The 16028-nt window shown below is 46.6% G+C and overlaps 1 protein-coding gene across 1 annotated transcript in view; it reads right to left on the reverse strand.

The window, feature by feature from the left end:
• Positions 1–16028, reverse strand: part of CHD2 (chromodomain helicase DNA binding protein 2) — a 1340517-nt gene that overhangs the window by 975698 nt on the left and 348791 nt on the right. Inside the window, exon 5 of the mRNA XM_086956769.1 lies at positions 3944–4054. Coding sequence (XP_086812895.1) covers positions 3944–4054 — 111 coding nt within the window. The remainder of the gene's footprint in view (positions 1–3943; positions 4055–16028) is intronic.

The raw sequence follows: 16028 nt of genomic DNA on the forward strand, positions 1-16028 counted from the left end.
CCTATCATAGCGTGCAAGTAGGGCTTGTGTGTTAGATATTCTCCAGATATTAGCTGCCTGTGCAGCAATCCGTTTGCCTGAGGCCTCAAAGATCTTGGACTCTTTGTCTGGGGGAGGAGCGTCACCAGTAGTTTGCGAGTTCGCCCTCTTCCGAGCGTTGGAAACAACCAATGAGTCCAATGGCAAGTGTCCCTTGATATATGTTGGATCCGAGGGCGCTGCCTTATATTTCCTGTCGATGCGAGGGTTGACCACACGCGCCCGGGTGGGCTCCTTGAAGACCTCCGTTGCATGTTTAAGCACCCCTTTAAGCATCGGCAGCGTCTTGACTGACTTTTCAGCTACTGAGAAAGTGTCAAATAAGAAGTCCACATCCACGGGGTCCGAGTGCAGCTCGACGTCGTGGTTAGCCGCAGCTCTCTCGATCAGAGCGTTAAAGGCCGCCGAGTCCTCCGTCGGGGACGTTTTGGCCGCAAAAAGTTGCGCGTCCTGGCCCGACTGCGGGTCCTCTGGGTCGCCTCCGGCGGACCAAGGTTCGTGCTCCTCCTCCGGATCCGAGTACGCCGGATAGTTGTACTCGGCGTCTTCCTCGTCCGCATCGCCTGCGGCGGAATGCGTTGGCGAGTGTCCTAGGGCTTGTGGGGACACAGGTTCCACCAGAGCCGAAGAGTCCGCAGAGTCCCTTTTGTTTTTGAGAGGGATCTTAAAATGTTCCAACGCCGGCTCCGTAGTGATTTTCCTCTTGAGGAGAGACAGTTTCCCGGTGTTGGCGTCGATGATTACCTCACGACGTTCCTCTTCAGCAAGCGGCTGGAGCCGAAGCTTCGACACCACCAAGGCAGCTTTCGGTGTCAATACCTCCTTCGAGGGTCCGCCCTGTTTCGGCGCGAAGGCCTTCGGCGCCGACCTGGGCGGTAGGGTAAAACGGATAGGCATTTGCTCCTTCGCAGGCTTAGGCGTGAGCTTAGGCGTTACAGCGTCCTGAGCGGGAACCACACTGTCCTTTCGTATCCGCTGCAGGGATTCCGCTACCTTCTTCGTCAAGGCCGGAGAGGGCTTAAGCGGCTCGAGCGACCTCTCTGCGTCGAGAGCCTGATCGCCTGCAGGCACTTTCTTCGGGGCCGACGCCCCATGCCTATGCGCGTCGTCGCCCTGACGCTTCTTCGGAGCCGTCTTCGGGTCCACGACCCCTTTCGGAACCGACGCAGCCGCGTCGGACGACTTCGCCTTCGGCGCCGACCCCGAGCGTTTCGGGTCGGCCATCTTGGCGTGGCTCTTCAAGTCGGCCATCTTGAATTTTTTGGAAGTTGACGCCTCCAGAACCTTCTGCTCCAGCGTAACTTTCACTTTCGGTTTCGCATCCGAGGGTGCGTGACCAGACGGCTTCACTTTCGTTTTCTTCAACGTTAGTGGCTTCTCAGAAATGTCCGTGACCGGGCCCGGAGGCGGGGACGTAGGACTCATAAGTAGATCTTGGGTAAGGCCCGAAGGCGATCCCTCGACCTGGGCCGTATGAAGGGGAATAACCCCTGAGTCTCGTTGGGGATGCTCCTCCTCCGAGCTATCCCCCACAGTGGCAAAAGCCCGATCGTCGTCCCCTACCTCGTCGGCGACTTCGTCAAAGTTCTCCTCACCCGCGTCATAGGTCTCCCCCTCGGACGCGGGACTAGAGTCCGAACCTTGCACGTCGTCTTCGCCTTCAACAGATTCCTGGAATATGCCGTCTGGTGGGGGCGCCGCAGTAGCCGATAACTTAGCCTGGAGCCTATTGGCCCGATGAATCTTCAGAGTCTTCTTGCACCGGAATTTCGAACACGCCATGCAGCTGTCTTCGTCGTGGTCCGGTGACAAGCATGTATTGCACACAGGGTGCACGTCGAGGTGTGAATATTTGGAGTTACACACCGGGCACTTCTTAAACGGTGTTCGCTCCATAGCAGAAGTGTAGTGTAGGCCCGTCCGCGCCGAAAGCACGTGGAAGGGCAGCAAGAGATCGGAGCTGAGAGTCAGACAAGAAACCCGTACGCAACTATACCGACGCTCAGCCTAAAGACCTTTTGGTCTCGAGTAGAAGTAGAACAACTATCGGTTCCAACAGAGGGAACCGAAACACATCCGAACCCAATGGCGGAAAAAAACAATCTGGGGATGGAGGCGATGCCCATGCGCACTGTAGTCCAGGGGAGGAGCCACCTTTCTCGTGATACTTCGAAGAGTCTTCCAGGACAACAATGTGCAATCATCCGGACCCAACACTAGGTGGCGGTCTATGCACAGATATGAATTCAGCAGCCCACATGCCTCGAACTGCGGTAGTATGATGGTACATTTTCTTTTTGTTTGGCTGTTCTATTGTATTCATGATGCATTCTTCTGAAATGCTAATTAACAGACTAAAAAACACAAACAACTTTAGCTTTACTCTTGGAGGTCTTTGTAAAAGGTTATACAATGACCATATTGTATGATATTGAATACTTATCTGTCAGAGGTGCCTGCTCTCCACTCCTGGAAGAATCCTGCTATTTTACCATCTACTTGTGTTGCGTGTTGGGGGCCTGTTAATGTGAAGTCACTTTGATGCGCATCCTGACCCTTTAAGGGTCTCGCTTAGCGGTTTCATTATCCTATTTAATTTGCTGGTGTGTTTTATCCACTGCTGTGCCAAAGAGGTTTTCGCCAGTGAAGGATGTATTGATAAATGATGCCTATACTTTTGGCTTGAACCCTGGCACCTACAGGCAACCATGCCTACTCAGGATGGTGCACTTCCCTGCTAGTTGTGTCCGCAGCTAGTGCAGATTTTAGGAAGGTGTTGGCTATGGTGTTTAGCTCTTGTATAACTGAGTTTTATTCTCTTCTGGTACTGGTCAGGGAGATGCTGACAGTGTTTTCTCACCACCATGCTAGTGTTCATACTTGTTCAGGAAGGCATATGAATTAGCTTTTTCCCATTGTGTCGATGCTGCTCCCTCTGCTCCCTCCATCTTTCGCAGCATTTCCAGGCTTACTCTTTATCAGGTCGTGGTGCAGTCGACGTAGAGATGTTGGCTCTCTTCCTTGCTGTGGTCACTATTATGGAGTCTGCCACTGCACTGTCTGTGGTGTAGGTGTGATTTTGTGTGGAGGGCTTATAATTATTTTCAAGAAGACAATTCCGGACCCAATCACACGATTACAGAAACATCTATTGCTGGGGCATTCCCTTGGGATAGGTAGGGTGGGGACCTGAAAGCAAAGGCTTGGCATTTTGCGTATTTGTCTTTTACAATCAAATCTATTTTGGTGTGCCCCATTCCTGAAAAACATTCTCCACCATTGTCTGCTTTAGCTCCCATTCGACGATAATGCCTCGGGAAAACAGCTCATACTCATATAGGTTTCCAAAGCAGTATAATTTGGGTAACAGAATACTTGGTTTCACTAGGACATATATTTACCGCATCAGTGCTTTCACTGCATTCTGGGGATTATACTCTTGGTTTACTTCCATTGAACCGATTCGTATATTAAGTCTGAAAAATAGTGTGCAAACAGTAAACACGATACTGTAAACATTGTGTCTGTTTGGTATGGAGTCAATGGTGATCCTGGATTCAAAGTTAATTAAAAGACATATGAGAGCTTGTGGGTTACATTTGTTTTGCTAATACCTAAAAAATATATCTCACACCATTCATCACTTTCCCTTAGTGCCGTTTCGGGTGTAATATTGGGCAATTCATTTGGAAGTCTGCATAACATGAATTGTGCCAAAGCATTACACAAAAACCGTTTGGGGTGCAATTTGGGGAAATTCATTTGGAAGTCTGCATAACGTGAATTGTGTCAAAGCATTACACAACAAGAAAGACCAATATTCTAGCACACACAAGTCTGAATCTGTGCACTTCAGTGTGAATATTCAAACCAGACAGCAGGGATCAAGCACAGTATTCCTTACCTTCTTGGTAGCAATCGCCTTGATCGAACTGTTCGTTGCTCAACTTCACTCTCGCCACTGCTAGCTTCCTCATCATCTTCATCTTCGGACGACTCAAGTTTTTTCTTGCCTCTGTAGACAACCAAACAAAACACACAACTCAATATTCTGTAAGGTGCTCCTCTTACGTAAGTCGTAAAATTATTAACATACTATAACCTGCATGCAGGTTTCAATGACATGGCCTTTTAAATGACAGACACTAAAAAAAAGCTCAGTCTTCTTCAATCATGCCACAAACTGTACACTGTTAAACTCCATTAGGAAACATTTGACAAAAACCTGTGCCAGTTAAACATAACGGAGTTGGATTGCATACTGATAAGAGACCAGATTCACAATAATGTAAGTTCATATTTATTTTGCAGCAGGACCCTGGCCCATTAGCACGTTTCAGATTTGGAAAAAAATACCAAATGTAGAATGGTGCTTTCAGAAGGACTCAAATTTGAATCAAACGCCAATGTGTACAGGGGAACCCCAACTGTTACTTAGATTGTATAGCCAAATATGTAGTGCAACACAAATTCTACATTGCAGGGTCTGAAATATAGATCAATAGTACAGATCTGGATTTGAACACTAATAGCCATCATAGTAATAAGGAAAGAAAAAGTTACCTACCTGTGTTAATCATCTTTCAGGTGGATACTCTACCTACAGATTCCTCATCTGTGCCAAGCATCAAACTGGATCCAGAAACTTCAATGCTCTCAAGTTGCTGGTAGCAGGGTGTTGAATTCATATGGACACCAGACGGGAAGTCGGGTGAAATCACCAAAGGAGTATGTTACTTGCATTTTAAGCATCTATTCATAGCCTGTAGTGCTGCGGATTCATAAGCTGTGCACGATCCTGCCATCTAGTGTTGGGCTCGGACTCTACAATTTGTTTTTTTCAAACAAGTCTTTTCTTGCTTAGGTGACGTTGAGACTCTTCTTTGAGCGAATTTGCATGGTCAACGGCGCCATTGCTAGATTGCTAATTTTTTCCCTCTATTGTAGCGAATAAGAATGGAGCATGTGAACATATATAAATTACCAAGCATTATATTGTATTGTATTGTAATTGCTTTTATATAGCACTTACTACCCCTGACGAGGCGTCGAAGCGCTTTTTCAGCAAGTAACACGCTACTCCGGGACCCATAGAGGATTAGTGTTGAATTAGTATAGTGAAACATGCAAGTACATTTTAAGTGGTGGATAGGTTAGTCAGTTATTTGGATTTGGAATGGTAGCAGAAGGATAGAGGAGGAAAAAGGTTTGTATTTATATAGCGCTTGTTTCCCCTGATGGGGTGTTGACGCACGCTATTCAGGAAGCCCATAAAGGCTTAGTAGTGAATTAATATGATGAAATATGAAGTAGTTTCAGTGGTGGATATTAGTCAGTTATTTGGAGTGAGAAGGATAGCAGAGGGATAAAAGGGGAAGAAAGGTTTGCATTCACATAACATTTGTTACCCCTGATGGGTGTTGAAGCTCTTTTCTGGCGAGTAGCACGCCAATCCGGAACCCATAAAGGATTAGCCAAAGTCTCCTGCATCCAACAGGGTTTAACAAATAAGATCACACAATTATTCTTCAAATTATTTAATCTTTACGTAAACAACCAGTCAACACTTGTTTCGTCACAATGAGAAGTATCCTTTGACTTCTTCAGGGCTGTCAGAAAAGCATTGATGTCAGGTGAGGTCACTCTGCCTGTGATAATTCCAACCCAGCTGGTCTAGTGGGGATAAGATAAATGAATGAATCCTCTTAATCGTGTGAAATCAAGAAAAGAAGTGCCAGAGAACTCCGAACTGAGAAGCGGAACTGACCAGAATAACGGTCCGCTTGTATAGTAGGCTTGCCGGGGTATCGGCGATCCACAAACAAAAAGCGCCTGTCAATTGCAGTGCGGCGGGTTCGCCATAAGAGAGATTCGGTAGCGGACTTCCGGAGCAGAGGTGAACTAGTGCCTGTCAGTGTTCTCAAGCGTACCCACTACAGAATCTCTTCTACGGCAAACCCGCCCGCTTCTCAGTTCGGAGGTCTCCAGCACTCCAGAACTTCTTTTCTTGATTTCACACTACTAAAAGGATTCGTCCATTTATCCTATCCCCTCCAGACCAGCCGGATTGGAATTATCACCGGCGGAGTGACCTCACCTGACATCAATGCTGTAGGAAAGTGGAATCTGACTATATGGTTACCCCCACTTTTTTCCTGGTGTTTTGCTGGTTTTCTACTTAGTTAGCCTGGGACCCTGCTATTCAAGGCCTCAGTCTATCTGCTTTCTCTATAAAATGGACTCCATGTACTTTAGGTAAATACCAGAATGGTTACTGGGTCACACTTGTGAGCCCCTGTATAGTGTACCATAGGTACCCAGGGTATATAGTCCTACCAGGGGCTGCAGCATGTATTGTGCCACCCCTGGTTTGCCTTCCAAACTGACACCACAGGTCTGTTTACATAGCCTGGGTGAGGTGGTGTAATCACCCCTTACTGACATATAGTATACCTATATCTACATATACATATAGACAGATATACACCTATAAGTCACTCCTATGGCAGGCCTTAACAATCCTGGAGGCAGAGTGCCTGGTTTTATGTGAGAAGAAGCCCTAGCATGAGATGAGCCCCACTGCAGCTTTCGGAACCATCTCCTTATAGCTGTTCTATGATATTGCCATACCATATACTCTTAAGTGCATTGTAATCCTCGCGGTTAATGCTAACTTTGGTTTGGCTTTATCAAAACAGGGAGAAGACTTGTAGTTACTGGTTTACCCGATTAAAGTTAAACAGAGCCTCAGCATCACAAAATGGATGCTGCTGCCACAGACACGAGTCTGACCTCCTTTTGCTGGACGAAATTCCGTCAGGGGAGGCCTGGACAATAGGTTTCCTGTCCAGGGAGGTGCCAGCACCTCCCCAGACAGGCTTTTGTGTATTGGGGCAGGGAGGGCTGCATTCAGTGAATGCTTTCCAGACACTGCCTGGGGCACACAAGGTGCTCCATGCATTTCCCAGTTCAAACTAGTTGCTGGGGCACTCTGCCCCAGCTCTGGCGCTAAACTGGACAAAGGGAAAGGGGTGTAACCACCCCATTCCCAGGTCCACCCAGAGGAGGGACCTTAAGGGTAGTCCAGCCCCTAAACTCAGTATAAGTATAGGAGCTGTGTCCCTAGGACTTTAGATTACCCTGGACGAAACTTTGATACAGAAATCCTGGACCTTCGACATTCCATTTCGACTGGAAGACGGAAGACATCTCCGTTGTGGTCAAGGAGTGACCACACCTGTTCAAACAGGCACCAACAGCAACTTTGTTGTTCTGCATTTTCGAGGCTCCCGCCGGATCCCGAAGAATCTGCGACACAGGACACCGACTTCCAGATATCTCTGACCCAGACCTTCAATCCCAGCAAAGCTCAGACCCGTGGCGGACACGAGAGACGTGGGACCGGAGCTCCTGGACATCCTGCATTTTTGCTAACTGCATCGACTCCCCAGGTATCTCGCAGTTGTGCATTGGGGTACAAGAAGCCCCAGACCAGAGCATCATTTGCACCGAAGCTCAGGCCTCCACACTCCACGAGTGACCCGTGGGGCCCGCTCTTGCATTTCAGCTCAATGAGTCTTCCCGGTTCCTAGTCCGTTGGCTAGTGAGACCCCTGAAGACTTTCTTTTACATCTAACTTGCTTTCCTGGTTGCTCCAGGCTTGCTCCAACTTCCCTACAAAGGAGAAGTTCCCCAGACCTTGCTGGTCTGCACCGAAGCCATTCTCAACATGGGTTGCGTTGCCAAGGCTTGTTGGGTCCAGTCCGGATACCGACACTGCAGTTAACTAGATCCTTCGTGGAACAGCTCGAATCCAGCTCCTGGTCGTCGTCGATGCCTCCTGGTCCTCGTGGCTGAAGAGACAAACTACACATCTTCACCTGAAATCACCCGACATCTGGTGGCATCTTCCTATCGCCGCCCTGCTCACTGGCAAGTGACCCAGACTCTGTCCCTTCGGCTTTCAGGTTCTACAGATCTTCGATCCACCCTTGGATCCACCTGGACACCGTTCCTCTGGTCGCCTGCAGCACTTCTTTGCAGCTCTCCATTGAAAACGACGACAAAACCCGACACAAAAAGACACCTATGCATCAGGCTTCCCTGGGTGAGCTAATCTGAGTACTCTGGTGCTCCCGTGGGTCTTGACTCTCGAAGTGTCCTAGTTTAAAAGGGTTCCATCGTAGTCCATCCGGAAGTGTCCTTTAAATTGTATATTTATAGCTTCTACGTTTCCAGTAGAAAGTCAATGGTAACCCGCGTCTGTGTTTAGACACTGCACGCGTTTCCCGTGGGCCTCTTACTTCCTAGCCTTTGGTTATTTAGAGTAGCCCCAGCGATTCCACAGGCCCAAGGCCTGCTTTCTAATTCTCTTGTGGTTCTTATACCACTATTTTAGTATATGGTTTGTGAGGCCCCTAGGGCATAACGTATACTGTGCAACTTATCGTATATTAACTCAGTGACTTGTATTGTATTTTTTACCTCTGACCTCCTAAAGAGTGCAGAGGGGTTGTGTTTAGAATAAATACATATATATTTGATATATACCTTGTGTGGTGTCCTTTCATTTGGTATCAAGGGATTATATTTGGTAAAACAACTTGCTTAATACGCTCTCTGAAGTCTTAGCCTGATGACTGCTGGTCCATGCTACCACTAGGATAGCTTTCTATAAGGTTGACTTTACAACCACCATCAATAAGGGTCGATTAGACTGGTACAAGGTGCCCACTGGAACTAGTGGATATCATATGCCAGACTAACTTCTCACAAATGCTTTTCTGACAGCCCTGAAGAAGTCACAGGATACTTCCCATTGTGATGAAACACGTGTTGGCTGGTTGTGTTCGTAAAGATTAAATAATTTGAAGAACAATTGTGTGGATCAAATTTGCTAAACACTGTTGAATGCAGGGGACTTTGGCTAATAGTGCATTTACCGAGTTAACGTGTGCCCACGACTTTGGTTTTCGGCTAATGGATATATATAAATCCACACAGTGAAAACAGACTTCTAGCCAGGCGCTGTCTCTCAGATCCCCATTTCCCTCATGGGGAACAGTCCATGTGGTCCACTTTAGTTTATGTTCTGAGAAGGACACATGTAGCAATAATGGATCCATGTATAGTCTTCATTTCAAAAGTTTACCTTCATTTTAACATTATTCAAAGTTTTCATTTAAGTACATAACTTCCACAGCCAAGCCCACACATGTTTCACGAGTTACTTGGGACTGGGAGGAGACTAAATTGACCATGGCTATAGCCTAAAAGAGATAGCAGGGAAGAGACTTCAAATTTGAAAAATTGAAGGAGTTACTTAATATTGGAAGCACACGATGATCAGCGGCGTCGAGCAATCCGGCGTCGCGTCTTCGGTGTCGATCAGGCCTCAGCAGGCGTCGTTGTCGATGATTCTGTTGCAAGAGTGAGCAGCGCTCACGGCGTCGAGAGGGCACGAGGTCGACGCGATCAGCAGCGGTGCAGACACGAGGTCCCTTGGAGCTGGAGCCAAACTCACTACTCACTGGCGTTGCTGCTGGCGTCGATCAGGCCCGGCGGCTGGCGTCGAGGAAGCGGGACACTTGAGCCGTCACTCACGGTGTCGAGCTGGATTCGGCGACGTCCGTCGGCGTCAAGATTGCTGGTCTCTTTCAGAGGTGCTGGATTCACAGGTTCCAGCAAAATAGCACTCGTAGTAGGTGAAGTCCTTTAGCCCTGTGACTTCAACAGGAGACTGGCACTCTTCCAGTCCTTGGAGATTTTCTTAGCAAGGTTGAGAGTACACACACAGTTCCTCTCTCCTGGTTCCTTGGCAAAAATAAAGAAGCACTGCAGGATTCCCCCCAGCAAACAGCACACCGGCAGAAGGGGTAGGCAAGTCCTTAGATCAGCAGGCCTCTTGTCCTTGGTTTCAGGGTTCCTTGTCAGAAGTGATCTAAATTCTTGGTTCAGGGGTCCTTCTCTTATACCCCTTTTTGGCTTTGATCCCTTTGTCCATGCAGGGGAATTTCCCAACATCCTGGGTCTGTTGTGGGTGGAGCCAGGCAGAAGCACCTGGCCTATTCACTGAGCAGGGCTGGGTCCTCAGACGCCCAGCAGGAGGTGGAGCCAGCATTGTCACTGGCAGGAGTAGAGCTATCGGCCTCCTGGTAGGAGGTGGGGCTAGGATCGTCCATGGCAGGCACAGAGCCATCAGCCGCTTGGCAGGAGGTGGTGCCAGCATTGTATCAGGCAGGGCAGGCTATCAGCAACTACTCTCCCCCTACTCTCAACGTAAATGTCCCACTCATCCCACACTGACTCATCCAGACCTCTGGAGCCACCCAGCTCCTGTCACACACACGCAAAACCAGCAGAAACCAGAAATGGTTAGACAAGAAAATAGACACTTTCTAAAAGTGCTATTTTCAAACCCAGAGTCCAAAAACCATCCATACCAACGGATGCGTAATTAAATCCCGAGTTCAGGGATACCAAACTCGACATTGCACCATGCTCCCCGAGCCAGCTAGGATCATAGCATTAATAATCCCGGCGGCCCATTCTAACTAACGGAGAGCAGGTTACCTCGCAATAGTGAAGAACGAAGATGGCTGTAATTCACTATTAGGACATGCCAACTTGGTCAGGCGTGTCCTACCTTATACTTACAACGCACCCTGCCCGTGGGCCTACCATAGGGGTGACTAACATGAAGTTAAGGGAAGGTTTAGGGACTGGCAAATAGGTGTACTTGCGCAGCCCGCGTGACAGTACCAGGCTGCACGTAGGTCTCGCAATGACCGACCCGTAGACATTCTTTTACGAGTCCGCTCTGGTGGGTGGCACAACACGTGCTGCAAGCCCACGAGCGGCATTTGTATTTACAAGCCCCGGCACTCCTGGTGCACTAGACTAGGGACTGATAGTAAACCAAATAAGCCAAACATGGAATTCAATCGATACATCAATTTAACATCGGGAGCACTTGCACTGTGGCACTGATCAGCAGTGGCACCGTGCCCAAAGCATTATCCAGCAAAACATCGTAAAACAGTGGAGGCAAACAGAAAAATGGAGGAGAGACTCAAGCCAAAGATGTCAGGTCTAACAGTGACCAAGGCCTCTGGGAGGCCGAAACGTTATGCTGTCCGTTGCAGAAATAAAATAATTGCTCACGGAAATCTGGGTCTCCTGTTTCTTGGCGGTGCGGAGGCTGGATTGAGCCCGTTACATTGTTTTTGAAACCAGTGTGGAGATATATATATATATGAAACATCATAAATATACATAAACATAAACATAAACATATATATATATATATATATATATATATATATATATATATATATATATATATATATAGTCAAAGACATTTTTAAAAGGACCATAGAACAACATAGGCCCATAGAGGCCCAAAGGGAGATTCACTTTAGTAACATATCCATGTCATTATAATAGTCCACATTCCAGCCAATCAGGGCGCAGCACCCTCTAGAACCTCCTCCTCAGAAGCTCAAGCCCTCAGATTTTCGTAGCACCAAAGTGACCAAGAGTGCATGAGGAGAAGAGAGCCTCTGAGGGGAGGGAAGGGTGAATCGCATGTGAATCTATGAAAGACACCAATACTGAAGAACCACAGTTTACAGGTAAGTAACTTTTGTTCTTCTCCAGTATTAGGGGCGTCCTTCATAGATTCACATGCTTGAATAACAATAGAAAGCAGTACTCCAACACGAGAGTCATAAAAGGCAATAAGAACAAATGCAAAGAGATGCACATATGAACATTGCATATATATATACAAGAAAACCTTTTATGACAGGACGCGGGAAGCAACAGAGGCTCGCCTTCATCTGAAGAGATTTCGTATCACCAATTGACCCACAGCAGTGCCTGCAGCGTCAGCTGTCTCCAGACAGTAGTGCCTCGTGAACGTGTGTCTGCTGGACCATGTTGCCGCCCTTCAGATCTGATGTAGAGGCACTCCAGCAAATAGGGTGGTAGAGGATGCAACTGCCCTTGTCGAGTGTGCTCGCACCGGAGCAGAAAGAGGCTTGCAGCCCGTTGATGGCAGAAGGAGATGGCAGAAGAAATCCATCTAGTAATGGATTGTTAGTTGCTGGATGTCCTTTGCGCATTCGTCCATAGGCCACAAAGATCTGTTCTGATTTACGAAGAGCAGCAGTGCGTTGAATATAGAATTTGGTCTATAAATAAACCTGGAGATCCAGGATATACATATTACTCGGGCCCACATAGAAAGTATGTTAGGCTGGACTACTTTTATATCCCCAGCTCACTAGCAAACAAAGCTCAGATAAGGAAGCTACCCAAGGTCCTCTCGGACCATAACCCCCTTGTTTTGGAGATTGAGATGTCAGGGTATATAAAGCCCCCAGTAAGGTGGACATTTGGTAGGAAACTACTGCCTACCAATGGGTTCATCGATCACATCAAACGCTGGACTAGACAGTTTTTTTATATTAATAGGTACAGTACGTCAAGGGAGGTGGTTTGGGATGCATATAAAGCTAGGCTCAGAGGGGAGGTAATTTGCTTGGCAGGGAAAAGTCAACAAGAGCTTATTAGATCGCTGATGCAAGATCTGAGTAGATATGAGACAGAGCATATGGCTATTATTGCCCAAAAACAGACTCGGCGGCAGTCAGAGATCGAACTAAAAGTAATTAGTACCAAAGCTAAGATAAACCGGGTGTTTAATCAATCAATAGCCGAAAGATTCCAAACCAGCAGACAGGAACATTATGAATAGGGGGAAAAACAGGGAAACATCTGGCTCTTCGGATCAGACAAAAAACAGCGGCAAGTAGCATTACGAAGCTAGAAAGAAAGGATGGTACAGTGTCCTCTGACCCTCAAGAGATAGTGAGCATCTTCCAAGACTTTTACCAAGATCTCTAGAAGTCCAGGCATCAAAGCACGGTAGATCCTGGGACCAGGTTCCCGCCTTTGATAGAAGAGCTAGAGGGAGATATCTTAATGGAAGAGGTGAACGAGGTATTGTTATCTATGGTCTCCGGGAAGGCGGCAAGCCCAGATGGCCTACCCATGGAGATTTATAAGATTTTGCATAAGGAACTCTCCCCTCTGCTGTGGGACCTGTTCTTAGCAGTCCAGCAGAAAGACATCCCTGCTAAGTCATGGGAGGAGACCAATATAGTTATTTGTTTTAAAAAGGGGAAGGCGGCTGACGATCCGGCCTCCTATAGACCTATTACATTAATAAATACGGATGAGAAGCTCTATTCTAAAATTCTTGCGAGGAGACTTCCAAAGATAATTGATTCTTTGATAAGCCCATGGCAACACAGCTTTATACCCGGCCGTAGTACAACTGACCATATTAAAAGGGTAATCTTATTATTTAACATCGCTGAGACTTCTGGGCAACAAATGTCATTAATATTATTAGATGCCCAAAAAGCTTTTGATCAAGTGGAATGGGGGTACCTTAGGCAGAATTTAAGATCAAACTGCTTTGGACCCCGCATACTTGCTGCCCTAAGAGCAATGTATGTACAGTCATATGCAAAAATACAATTGATGGGGCAGCTTTCTGGTCAGGTAAAGATTGCAAGGGGGACAAGGCAGGGCTGCCCTTGTTTCCCTATCCTCTTCGCACTATACATAGATCCGTTAATTAGAGCTATATGTAATGATCCTGTGATTCTACCGGTGGTGGTCAGGGAATATAGTACTAAAGTGCTAGCATACGCAGATGACATCGCGGTAGTTACCCCTGACCACCAGGCGACAATTGCTAGAATGGAAGATCTAACCCGGGAGTTTGGGGAAGAATCCGGGTATGGGCTAAATGGGGATAAAACCAAGATCATCTTCTCTAATTCAATTCTGTGGGAGGATCCCAGGCGGGCAGAGGCAGCAACCTATTTAGGGATCTCAATCGCAGCAGACGTCAATACCATCTGGAATATATACGTAGATCCTCTTCTTAGCAGAATAAGTGCAGACCTCAAGAGGATGAACAATCTACACTTATCTATCGTTGGTAGGGCAAACGTCATAAAAATGACAATGTTCCTGAAAATACTCTACCTATTTCGTTGTATACCACTAGAACCCCCTAATTTCTTGTTTAAAAAAGTTGAAGCAATCTTTTCACAGTTTATTTGGGGATATGGGAAGGTAAGGAGATCTCTGAGATTTATGTCCCTCCCCCAAAACCGAGGGGGGCTGGCAGTGCCATATATCCTATATTATTACTGGGCCATTAAGCTCCAACAAATGACTATATTGTTTAGACAAACCCCGGTAATATATGAGGCAGAGACTCCACCATCCATCTTTGAATTAGCTGTGGGTAACCAAGCTCCGGGTCTATTACTCAGACAATTGAATAATAGCTATTATAAAAGAATTCGCTTCAAATCTCTCAGAGCAGCATGGAGGGTGTGGCAGAAAACCAGTAAATTGTTGAATATTCCTAAAATTCATTGTCACCTTTTATTATGGCGGTCATCATTCTTCCCAGATTTCCTGTTTGACAAGATTGGTTGCAAGTGAGAACAGGCAGGAATCAACTCTGTTGGAGATATCATAAATTCAACTGGTATCTTGACATTTGCAGAGATTCTGGACCTGTTTGAGATAGACCTGTGAAGCCTATTTAAATATTTACAATTAAGGGAATCCATTAAAACAGTTATGATCCACCTTACTTCTCATTTGGGCATTCCGCTCTTAGACATTCTGGTCCGGAAACATCCCCAAGTGAAGGAAGTATAAGCGTTTATGATCAAAGCTAGCGAGGATGATATAGTCAAAGTAGAATGTGCATGGGGAGTTAAACTTGGCAATCAAGATGTGGATTTATGCAGGTCCCTTGAATTGTCCAAAACGGTTCTTTAATCGGCTAACCTAAAGGCTCAACACTTTAAGACCATATACAGTTTATATTTTACACCGGCCAAACTTTGAACCTGGGGGAAGAGGGATTCGAACGAATGTCCGAGATGTGGGCAAGGCCCAGCCAATATGATTCACATGTTCGCTGAATGCTCGGAATTGGGGCTGGTAAAAATGGGGATTGAATCCTTCCTTAGAGAGACTATGGGATGCACAATCATACTAACTCCCACTTTAATAATGTTGGGATGGGACGAATCCCTTCAGCTAGAATTCAGAGGTCTATTTTTGTTTCATGGTAACAGCAGCTCTCCATATAATGATAGCCTCCAAATGGGCTATACAAGTTCAAGTGGAATCGAGCTAGGAAAAAAGGGCAGCAAATATGGGGATCCTTGCTGGACCTGCAGGGACAGGGATGAGGTGGAGGCCGGGAGAGAGGAGAGGAGGGGGGAGGGGGAGAGGGAGAGAGGGGGGACCTTGGGAATAATTAAATGTTCATGCTTGTTTTTTTTTTTCCCTGTTGTTTGCTCCAACTCCCTCCCTCCCTCCCTCCCTCTCTGTGCTTCCGCTCTACCCACATTGCTATATTGTTATATTCTTTTCCTTCTTTTCTTTGGGTGCTTTCTCTTCTTTTTCTTCCTTTCTGTTCTGCCTGCTCCACTGTTTAAATTAATGTATGATGTTTTCATTACATATGGGTCCTTGTGTATGTTCATGTACCTGATGCATTTTTCCTGAAAATACAAATATAAAAAAAAAGAATATAGAATTTGAGGCAACGTTTCAAGTTCAAAGAATGAAGAGAACGCTCAGCAGGAGACTGAGGGTCTGGGAAAAAAGTCTTGAGAACGACAGGTTTGTTAAGGTGGAAGTCTGAAGGAACCTTAGGAATAAACTTAGGATTCGCACGAAGTGTAACTGCGTCCCTGGAGAATTGAAGAAAAAGAGGCTGAACGGTAAAAGCTTGGATGTCGCTCACTCGCCTTGAGGATGTAAGTGCGATGAGGAGGGCGACTTTCCAAGTGAGGAATTTTAATTTCGCTGAATGAATGGGCTCAAAAGGAGGTCGGAGGAGCTGTGATAAGACCAGATTCAAACGCCAAACAGGTGGT

Source organism: Lissotriton vulgaris, chromosome 2_1, assembly GCF_964263255.1.
Source record: "Lissotriton vulgaris chromosome 2_1, aLisVul1.2, whole genome shotgun sequence".
In the NCBI taxonomy this organism is placed as follows: domain Eukaryota; kingdom Metazoa; phylum Chordata; class Amphibia; order Caudata; family Salamandridae; genus Lissotriton; species Lissotriton vulgaris.